This window comes from Apus apus, chromosome 2, assembly GCF_020740795.1.
Source record: "Apus apus isolate bApuApu2 chromosome 2, bApuApu2.pri.cur, whole genome shotgun sequence".
Taxonomy (NCBI): Eukaryota; Metazoa; Chordata; class Aves; order Apodiformes; family Apodidae; genus Apus; species Apus apus.
The window spans coordinates 118,001,237-118,012,712 of NC_067283.1; the positions used below are offsets into that span (position 1 = coordinate 118,001,237).

The 11,476-nt window shown below is 38.5% G+C and overlaps 1 protein-coding gene across 2 annotated transcripts in view; it reads right to left on the reverse strand.

Annotated features, from left to right (window-relative positions):
- Positions 1-3,390: 3,390 nt before the first annotated feature.
- NSMAF (neutral sphingomyelinase activation associated factor) overlaps positions 3,391-11,476 on the reverse strand; it is a 38,050-nt gene continuing 29,964 nt past the window's right edge. For both annotated transcript variants that reach the window (XM_051612739.1, XM_051612740.1), the window contains exons 23-31: positions 10,719-10,777; positions 9,961-10,028; positions 8,269-8,336; positions 7,905-8,028; positions 7,073-7,156; positions 6,007-6,157; positions 5,429-5,531; positions 4,313-4,422; positions 3,391-3,761 (exon numbers count right to left, since the gene is read on the reverse strand). In XM_051612739.1, the coding sequence (XP_051468699.1) occupies positions 3,667-3,761; positions 4,313-4,422; positions 5,429-5,531; positions 6,007-6,157; positions 7,073-7,156; positions 7,905-8,028; positions 8,269-8,336; positions 9,961-10,028; positions 10,719-10,777 (862 nt within the window). In that variant the 3' untranslated portion in view covers positions 3,391-3,666. The remainder of the gene's footprint in view (positions 3,762-4,312; positions 4,423-5,428; positions 5,532-6,006; positions 6,158-7,072; positions 7,157-7,904; positions 8,029-8,268; positions 8,337-9,960; positions 10,029-10,718; positions 10,778-11,476) is intronic.

Consider the following 11,476-nt stretch of genomic DNA (forward strand, 5'->3'; position numbering starts at 1 on the left):
GATATCATGTGTGTGCATGGATGCTTCTTAAGATGAGCTAAGATAACCTTGTGTAGTTGAGGTCAGCTTCCACCACCACCAAAGACAAGATAGGAAATGTGTTTTAAAATAGACAAGATATGCTTAATTCTTTGTATATGTTCAGTTTAACATGTGGTGTAGCATGTTCTACAGGACATACTAGTTGCATAGTGGCAGTTTCATTTCCAAGCTGGTTGTAGCTTGCTGGCTGTACTGGGTCTGGCTGGGATAGAGTTAACTTTCTTCCTAGCAGCTGGTGTGGTGCTGTGTTGGCTTGTGACTGAAACAGTGCTGATAACACACCAGTGTGTGTTGCTATTGCTGAGCAGAGCTTGCACAGTGTCAAGGCCTTTTCTGCTGCTCACTGTGTCCCCTGCCAAGGGGCTGAGAGGGGACAGCTGGGACTGCTGACCTAAACTGACCAAAGGAAAATTTCACACCATTTGTCATTACGCTCAGCAATAAACTGGGGGAGTCTTTCCAGAGTAGCTGTTACTTGGAGACTGGCTGGGCAGCAGTCTGCTGGTGGGAGGTGGTATGTGATTGCCTTGGCATCACTTTTTTCCCCTTTTTCCCCCCCCCTTCCTCTGCACTTCATCACCTCTTATCTCAAGCCACACAGTTTCCTAGCTCTCTTGTCCTTCTGAATCTCTTATGTATCCTGCTGTGGGGCAGATGCATGAGAAACTCAATTGGGGCTCTGTTGCTGGCTGGGGGCAACTCACCAGACAAGTTATAGGTATGTTCAACTGAAGCTTTAAGTTGTTAAGTGATCTGAAGTTAAATACCAGTTTTGGTAAGTGACTTCCTTTTTTTTTTTTGTGCTCTGTTCCAGGTTTCAGCTGTGCAATCTAGCATTGCTGAACTTCAGTGTACTGTGAAGTTTAGCAATGTAAACTCAGCTGTGCCTGTCAAGAAGAGTTTGTCTTGTAGGTTCCTGTTTCTCAAGAGTTTCTCAGTTACAGTAACTGAGGGAAAACAATTACACTACTTCAGGCTGTAGTGGTGTTTAAATTCATCTTGGGAGCCATTTTAATTGGGTTGTTTGAGTACTAAATGATAGGTCTCTGGAACCACTGTGGCAAAGACCTACTGGCAGTAACTGGTGATTTCATTTAGCATTGGTATGATTCAGCCTTATGGTCACAGGACCTGTGGCCTGTAGCAGTCACCTCTAAGGTTGTTGGCAAGCTACTTTGCTTAGCTATGAAAGCCCTGGAGCCCTAAACAGTGTATTATTGAAATGCAGATCTCTGCATTTAACTAGTTTTTACTTGAGGAACAGCTGATTCAGCAGGAGCTAGTGGAAATGCACTGGAAATGAGGGGTAGAACTTCAGTGCAAGTTTACAGTATTTCCCTTCCACCTGTAGCATGTAGCAACCAGAAGTGAAAGAACTAATGAAAGCCCTCCTGTTTTCATGCAGAAACTAGCCTGCATTAAAAAATAAGCTACAGTTAAATGTATGTACACAGATAAACTTTAAATTAAGCTACAAGAAAATACTGGTCTATCTGTAATTCCTTGCATGTATTTGATTTAAAACCCCCAAACTAACATACTTAGGGCATAACAGGGTTAACATTTTTTGGTTTTTTAACCCCCTTAAAAAGTCAATGCTGCTTTAGGCACTGAAACAGCTGGCTGAGAACTGTTTTGTGAGCATGTTTTACAACAGAAAGGAAACCTCATATGCACTTAAGAGGTGTATGTTGTATGCAACCATATTTAACCAGAAGAAAGTGATGGGTAGCCCAAGTCAAATTTCAGTGTCATCTTCCTCTGGTTTAGTTCAGTAAAGGCCCTCTAGTGATAGAGGACAGCTGTGCCCAAAAATCAAGAAAACAGGTGTGAAGGTGTATAGTTCACTACTGTTCTGCTAGTTCCTTTGTGATTTCTCAAGCATGTTGGAGTATAACTTGAGTTGCAAAATTGCACACTAGCAAGAACAAAATACAAAAAAAGAAAGGTGAAACAAGTTACAGTGCAACTTTTAAACTCAGGCTGGTACTGTAATCCTGAAAAACTAAGCCTAAGGACAAAAGAAATAGGGTGGCAGCAAACACAAAATGACAGGCACACTTAACACACAAAAACTTTTAACACAGTCTATAAATCACCTAAGACATTTCCAGGCAAGTGTAGAATGTGATTTTCTATCTCTTTACCAACACACAGATATATTTGGGAAATAAATACAATGAAAGGTGAAGAAACAGGATACACACCAAACATTCTCATGCAAGATGAAGGCTGGTAACAGCAGGCATGCAGGATAGGGCTTAATCTATTGCCACATGAGCCTCCACCAAACAGACTCATTAATTACGTAAAAATTCTTACTTGCTAAGCTGAGTAATGCAGCTGAAATACCAGTTTTATTTAACATCATGCCATTACCTTATTGAAAAATTAGTTCCAACTCCAGCATAATAAAAAGAGGAATGAAAAACAGCCTCTACCCATAAACCACTTGTTTCACAGTGCTGAAGAATCAGCTGTGCCCTGGAATAGGTGTTAGCTGTTAAACCCCAGGCAGGATGCCTACAGGCAAAGGACTGACTGTAATTTAGAAGAATGCTTGTCCTGGACACATGGATAAGCCATCTTAATACCAATAGTTCGATAATACCATAAGAGAAATAGATCTTGATCTTGGGTCACACTGGGGCAACAATACAACTGCAGCTGCTTGTTGCTGTAATAAGCCGTTTAAAGACTATTTCAAGTCTTCAGATTCAGAACAGCCCCTTGCAGGAAATCACATCCATAAGCCCTGCAGAGAAAGTAAGCCTAGTGCCATACTGCTGCCTCACTGGGTTAAGACAACTAGGGACTGGATAAACTTGGGAGCAGTAGCTCTGTTTAAATGCTGTATTTAAATTCCATCTCAAAGATTACTCATGTTGAAAACATGAAGACACTGTAGATTATTAAAAGGACAGTCATAGAAATTATGAAAGGCAGTGAGTAATAGGCATAAGAACAACTTCAGGCACAGTATTAGGGGAAGATTTATATCAACAGGTCTAGATAACTGCCCTCTGTTAGGGAATCAGTTTTTTTATACTTCCTTTCAGGCTAAAACACTAGTGCTGTTTCTTAATAGGGAAAAGCTATATAGAATCTTGTTCTTCTGTATGCCTTTGCAAATAGCCCCACTTGTAGACTAGATAGTAGACTCAGGTGACCACTGCTCACCTGCCTTAGCATCTTCGCTAGGAAGAAGGGTTGACTACATGGAAGGCACACACATCATGTCATGGCACTAAGCTGCAACCATCCTTAAGGACCACTGAAGAATGTTTCTTCTTTGAAAGAAGATCAAAGAGCAAGCTATGATGCATTCTATGTAAATCAAACAATGACTGCAAATTAAGAACTCTTTAATTACAGAAAAATAGGTCTTTAATTTCATCTCATATTTTTAGACAAGCATTTTTAGAATGATAGTCAATGAAAAATAAATGCATACACTATGGAAGTTAAGAGCTCTCAGTGAAGTCACCACAACATAGAAAGTTGTAGTTGAACAAAGCTTCCTATCTGGTTGAACTTCAGTCACCTTCATTGCACACAGTTAAGTTTCTTTAAAAGGTTTGGTTTAAAATAAGAGTTCATGTATATGTTTGGAGGGAAAGGCAATCAGTATTGCAGTTTCCAGAACATGATTTGTTTGTCTTCCCCTCCTGTAATAACACTGTTGCACTGTTCATTCATCCACATGGATGTTACAGCACCTGGGGAAAAAAAAACAACCAACCAAACAAGTAAATGCAAATACAAGTGGTACTTGAGATGACTGAACAGATCTTTTTAAGGGTTAGGATTATCTCATCATTAGTTTGGATTACATTGACACCACATATACTCAGAAGACTTTCAATAGGCTTCCAGGTCTAATTCACAGTAATGATCTCATGCTACATTTCCTAAGAGCACTTTGGACATGGGAGACAGAACATCAGTTGCAGAAGGCACACTGGCAAAAGGATTCATGGGGATAAGGGGAGAAGGTTTCTCTAGAAAGTGAAATATTTTACTTTGCCACTTGGACTTCTCAGATTAAAAGCATATTCACATCTTCTAGCATATGCCTAGAAGCCCAGTTCTGAAGATTCCCCTAGCTATAGATGGATCTCTACACAGGTCCAAGTTCCAGAGTACAAGCTTAAAGTAGGGAAGTCTGAATTAACTTCTTCATTAAGGCAGCCTTAAAAACTAAACTGAGCAGGTAATAGCAAATAGGAACCTTCCAATCAATTTGAGAAGAGGAATAGTTCAGGCATACCTGTATGTCCTTTGATTCTTTCAATAATTTTTCCTCCAAGAAGGTCCCAAATCAGTAATTCACCAGACTGACTTCCAGATAAGATGGTATTTCCATCCCACTTGAAGCACCTGTAAGTAGGTCTGAAATCAGTTCACTTCAAGCTTTTGTACAATGAAAGCCAAACACTCCCCAACTGACTCAAACCAAAAATAATTGAAAATGGAGGTAAGAAACTGAAAGAAACTCAACCCTTTAGCACAGGCTTCCTGGAAAGGTTATTCCCAAATTATTTTAAAGGGTCATGACCCAAACTTGCTTCTCTGACTGCCCTAGACCAGGCCAAACCTTCCCCTGGCAGAAAGATGAACCATATCCCCATAACAAAAGAGGATCTTATCCAGCTGTACATGTATATGGCACCCAAGTGCTCTCATGAACCACCTCTTTCACTTCTGTCACTTCACACTCCTGAAACAATAACTTGAAGTGTAAAGAGGACTTTCAGAGAAATATAAATAAATGTATCTGGGTGTGTATATTTATGTGCACATACACACACAAAAAGCCAACAAGTGTGCTCCACATATGACTGTTACATTTTAATGCAGTAACTGCACATGCATTCCATCTTTGCCTGATAAACCATCTAGAACTGTGTGAATTTCAGGTTGTGAAAAAAAAGGATTCAGTCTTTAATTACAATAGCCAATCTTTTATTAGGTTATTGAAACAAAAAGGCAACATTGAAAAAAAAACAAACACAAAAAACCCCAACAAACCAAAACATCTCTTGAATGATCAAGAGATCTGTCTACTTGTTAGAAATTTCAGTAGCTCAGCTGCTGGAAGAGCTGCTTACCTACAGCTCATGTAATCTTTTATGGAAGTTAAAGTTGCTGTTGAAAAAATGTGAATTACCGACTTAGATACTCATTTGGTTTTGTCCCAGTTTGGAAAGCTTGACCATAATGCACAGAGCATGCTGGGATGTCAGCCTTTGCACTTCAAAAAGTAATTCAATAAAACAATGTTGCTGGTATTACTGTCCTTTCCACTCTGCTATCACCAACCATCAAACATTTCCACAGTTAAGTTGGCCATGCAGCTTCATACACTTCATGTTCTCAGAATTACCTCTGTGGCTCATCAGCAGTTACAGAAGATATAAGCATTCCAGTTTGTATGTCTATCACTTTAAAAGAACAGTCATCTCCAGTGCTGAGTAGATGTCTGCTGTCTGTGCGCAAGAAAAAAGCAAACAAAATAAAAACCAAAAAAGCATGTTTAGACATTCAGTTCTTGTTACCAGTCTGCAGTACATCACATTGGATGTGATACTGCCTGACCTGCTTACTTCAGTGTAAAATAAATGTCTAAGCAAGCAATGATAAGCAAAACTGGCTTAGAGTCTAGACGACTGGTCTACAGTCTACTATGGCCTTGTGAACCATTAATAAATGGAGATGTTTGTCAACCCAAAACATCTGGTTTGAGAAATATGGTCTAGTGGGAGGTGTCGCTGCCCATGCAGGGAGTTTGGAACTAGAGGATCTTTAAGGTCCCTTCCAACCCAAACCATTCTATGACTCAATGATCTCACCATCCCCCTTAAAGCAGTATGCCCAATGACAAAGGCATATGACATGAAATAGGGAATAAGATTCCTTTTGAAACTTTCAACAGCACATATTAAAAACTGAATTCCAACTTACCAGGACTAAAAGCAGCATCAAACACAGTCCCAGTATGACATGGCAACTGGTGCAACACTGTAGCTGTAGTAACATCCCAAACACTAATGGTACCCTCTTTGGTTCCAGATGCTAGAATAGTATTTGCAGCATTCAGATTGATTGTATTCACCTAGGAAGTTACACATTCCATGATTTCCATATTGCTTTATGTGAGCCATCTTGATACAGGTTTTTAGTATACACAAAGCAAGCCCGTTATCCATAAGTTGGTATTTTATTTACAAAAAGCTTTTACATTTAATTCTGCAACATCCTTAAGTACAATTATTAAAAATCCTGCCTATAGAAAGTAAAAGAAAGATCTCTGATGATACTTCATAATGTTTTTTTTCTTTGCAGGATCAGAAATGCAAATTGACACTTCAAACTACTTTCAGTACCCATACCCTCCATCTAAATGCAAGACTTCATGCATTAGGGCAAAAACTGTCTTTACTATTACAGAACTTCTAGCAATCAGTTGTTCCAAATTCTCCTGGGTACAGGTCTTAAATGTTACCAGAACTGTTTCAGTAATAGTTAGCTTTTTATCAGGTCTCAATGTTTACAACGGTTTAAAACACGTTAATTCTAAATATCACACTAGAATGACATTAGAGGCTATAAATAGAAGTGTGCAGCTACGCATTATGACTCACTACACGTGATGTATTTGTTCATCTATTTACAGTGAAATTCAGTAATTTATTTTATAGCATGGGAAACAACTCTCATTTGCTTGCCTTTGGCAAAGATACATTAAGAAGCTGTAACAATGTAAATACTTGAAAAACATGAACCTGTTTTCAAAAGCAAAGAAGCAAACAAAAAATACCCAGTACTCCCTGTTCCCCCTGGAACTTTGTGCATACAAGCTGAGCAAAAGAAATTAAGAAATAAACCAAACCAAAAATCTCCTATGAACACTTCCCAAAACAACACACCCCCTCAGCTCCCCAACCCAATCCTTGTGCTTTACCACTAGATCTTGAGTTTAATGAGCAATTAATTTTCATATTGTGAGATACTGTATCCACATACTTACACTAACATCATGTTCTAACTCCGCGAGCAGTTCAAAGTGGTGTTTTTTATTGCTCAAGGTCTTTCCAGGAACACAGTGCCACACCTACAAGACAGATACTTAACTTTGCTCAGGAAAGCAATAGAGTAACTCTGGAAGAGTTTCTTTAGTACTGAACTCTCACATTACAAGAAGGGCTGCCTGCATTACCCGTGGGCCTTGCCTACGTGGCAGAATCCAGCAACAGTAAATGGCACCTGAACTCATTTACCTTAAGTAGAGCCACGTATTACACATGACTGTGCTGCTTCCAGAGGCCTGCGTAAGTATGGGTGTATGACTGCACTGAATGTATACTTACCAAAAAGCCATACATAGAAGGCATTGGGAAATTCTTTCCTGTCTCTTAACTTCCAAATTATCTTTCCACCTAACTGGACACATGCTTTTCAGATGAGCAAGTTCCTGGTTCACTTAGCTGAGCAACATAAGCTACTAAATTATTAAACATTATAGAAGCCTGTTCCACTCAGCAAACAGAATCACTAGTCAAGGTCTCAAAACATTCCAGTTCCTCCAACAAATAGTTTGCCCCCAAAGTCTCCATGTTTGGTGTAAGTTAGAATGAATACAATTTCTTTAAAGAAACACTTCAGCTTTGAAACAGAATTGAGGTAAAGCTAAATTAAGATATTCCAGAAATAAACTTACTGTTATAATAACTTAGCTGTTACAACAGCTAAGTTCTTATGCTGGTACAGCAGGTACATACATTTCAAAGCATTGACTGTATGAATATTAAAAAGTGCTAGCTTTAAATAGTTACTGAAGTATAACAAACTCATATACAAACCTTCACAGTGGAATCCCAAGATGCTGAATATAAACGTCCATCACACCAACAGATCTTACTGACTGCATCATCATGTCCCATTAAGATGTCTTGCTGTCTTCCAAATGCAATTGAGTAAAAATATCTAGCAGGAAAAGGTTATAAAAGCATTAAGCCTTGAGAAAACTTAAATGTTTTTTTCTAAATACATGAAAGTAACCTTGCTTCTACCATTTCTAATAAAAATCTACAAACAAACAAACAAAGTAGAAACATAGAAACTGCATTTTAACAATTAACTACTGTATCATTATCTAAAACTAGAAACATAATGACCAAGGCACTCAATGTAATTCAATACAGTCAATAGGAAGTAAATACACACATATGATTGTCCCATGAAGAACTTATGACAGTGTTATCTCCTGGTAAGATCAGACAAGATGACAAAGCCTGTCAGAAAAAGGGAAAAGAAAGTTCCATTCAATTCCTTACCCCAAATCAAGCAGAAATACATTATCAGGATTTTGGAGAACAAGAAGCATTTTAATCTTATATACACAGAACATACAGGTGTTATATGAACACTACTCAAGGAAAATCCTATAGGTTGGATGCTGAACAGCAAGAACACTTAATCCCTGCTAAATACGAAGACAGCACTTCAGTTCAGAAACTCATGCAAGAACTGATGGATTTCCTTTTTCAAAATACTGGTCATTTCAAGGACATGATATGTCATTCCTCACCAGAATAAATTCGGTCAGCTCTTCATCTTGTCAGCTACTGCCAATTCTAAAAGAAAACAGCTAACAGCAACTAAAAATGAAGGTTTCTTTTAATGGTTGTTCTCCAAGACAGCTACTTATCAGCTCAGCTTTTTCCAACAAATGTAACTACCTAATTTCTACTATTGTTAACAAGAAACATGCTTTACAGACAGCTGCTCAGTTACGTTACCAACACTGCATGAGAAAGAAAAGAAAAGAAAAAAAAATCAGCCCAGTGCTTCTGCTAGTATCATTACTAGTCATGGTTTAGATCTGATGTAAAAAACAATAAGCTGCTGGACTGTAAGAAGAGTACTGCTTCTAGTATTGCTGCAACATATCAGCCCTAAAACTAGAGGAGATCAGAAAAAACAGTATAAAAAGCCTCCTCATGAAAAACTGACTTTTGGCTTAGGATTCAGCAAAGAGCTCCCTTTCTACAGTGCCAAGAAGCAACACAGAAAAGAAAGAATCACAAAAGAATCATGGCTAAAGCATTAGGAATTGCTGTATCTAGATACACCTGCTAATTTTGTGACATGGCAGCCTGCAGGTACTTCCTGAGACTTACTTGGGGACCTGTTAGAATATGCTGTGTCTTCTGTCTGGGCCACCCACTTGCCTCTTTTGTTCCCTCTAGAGATGAGGATACAGACAATACTGACATACCCGAGTGTCATGCCTCAATAAAGGACTTGCAATATGACAATTGGGAGTGAATCTCTAAGACCCAGGCTTGGCCAGTGCTCAAGCACAGAAAACATAATATACAGTATCTTTCCAAGTTCTGTTTCAGAAGTAGGGGGAAAATGTTGTTCAAAGGTTGCTTATTGAGGAAGGATGGCTCAAATTCACCCAGCATAGATTCCGCTGTGCTTGGCTTTCCTCTGTCAGCTGACTCACAGCTTTCAAAACCTGGGAACAGTAAGGCAATGCTGGATGTAAGCACATGGGTGGAATTTAAGCTTGGTGATTCCGGTCTCAATGGCAGTTCAAGGTTGTTCAGGAAGACTCTTCTGCTCATGCCAGACTATCTTTGTCTACTGCAAGCCCTTCCCTGGATAGCAGGGCAACTCAGAACAAAACTAGCACATAAGTGCAAGCATTTAATGACCCCTTCCCATGTTTGAGAATGTACTTAGTCTTTCTGGATGCCTGACATAGTCTCAATTCATCCTGCTAAATTATTCACACACAATACAGTCGAGTAAGCAGGGGAAGACAAAAGGCATTGATGTATGCTAAGAGCCCTTTCTGTGAGGAGTTTTCAGAAGGTTGCCAATACTTTTATTTTGAAAGCAACTTACCATGTTTGAAAAGGACACACTTCTCTGGATTGTTTTTGATTCTTTGGAAAGCATCTTCAAAGTTGAATCTGGGGATAATGGACAAAATAGAAGATAAAAGAACTGTTTTATACTATCAAAGGTATTAATTTTGCTCCTGTTTGAATATTCAAAGATCTTGCTATGAAAAGCAGGTATACATTTCTCATAGTCTTAGAGAAACTAGAAAGCTTGTGACTTGAGTCTTGAACCAGCCTGTTTTGCACCAGTTACAGATGGACTCCCCCATGCCCATCAAACTCTAACTCTGGTATCTAAAGGGAGAAATTACCACCTTCCCAAGCCTAGATAACATTGAAATCCTTGAATCAAAGTGATGCAAAACTTTAGAAATTCATGAACTTAAGTTATTTAATTACAGGAAAGATATCTTTAACTTGATTTCTAAAAGAGATGACTTGCAAAGGTGAAAATCCAAAAATCAAACAGAAGTAGCCTTCATATATGAATACTGAAATTCCCCCAAATAGTGAGCACAAAATGAAAATAAGAATCTCACATTTGGCAGATCAGGGCAGCTCCTTTCATGACTGTAAAAAAACCCAAAACTCTGACTCCAAAAACACCCCATTTAACGTAGTCTTCATTTTGGTGTCAGTGAAGCTAGTAATGGCATTCAATCTTAATTACATTTCAGAGTTTCATGCTGTTTTGTTCATAAAACATTGACCTGCATTTACACTGCAGATTCTAGTAAATACCTCTGCAATAATACTTACCCTGGGATGTAGTGAAAACAGAAGACCCATTGCAAGTGACTGCTATTCCAGTAATTGCCCTGTTTAATACAAGTAAGCTTATAGGTGATTTCATAGATTTGGAAATTTAGCCACCATACTCTAAATTAACTACAGTTGAAATTTGTTATTTGATCTCTGTAAAAGCCAAGACATTCAAGGAGATAAAAAGCACTACAGTGCTGTGTTATATGCCTAGAGACAATTATAAACCTTGATATATGAGAAACACTAGGAACAGGTTCCACATATTGTTCTGCAAGAACTTCATCCTTATCAGAAAGGACATGCCCATGTGAGAGGATAAATAGTTTCAGATTCAGTCATTCTAAATAGTTTCACATTCAGTCTCTTCCAATTTAGGATTAGCTACAAAAACAGTCAGGAACCTGCCTACAAGCAGATACTGAATACTTCAATTATCAGGAATCAGAACGTTCACATTTTTCTCCTCAGGTTTGAAATTGGTGAAGTTGCTATTGTATAGAAATGTAGACATAGAACTTATGTCAGGGAGTTAAGTTGTTAGGAATTACAGAGCATGTTGCACAGCCAAAATTCTGTTATACAGACCTGCTTCTATTTTTTTTCTCAGTAGTCTTCAGAATACAAACAAACAAGAAGTATCAGAAGCTGAAATCTGTCTGTTTTCAGAATAAAGATTTCCCCTAACCCTAACAGCCTTGTAACAGGGGCCCTTTCTCATGACAAATATTACCTTGTTTTCTGGACAAAAGAAC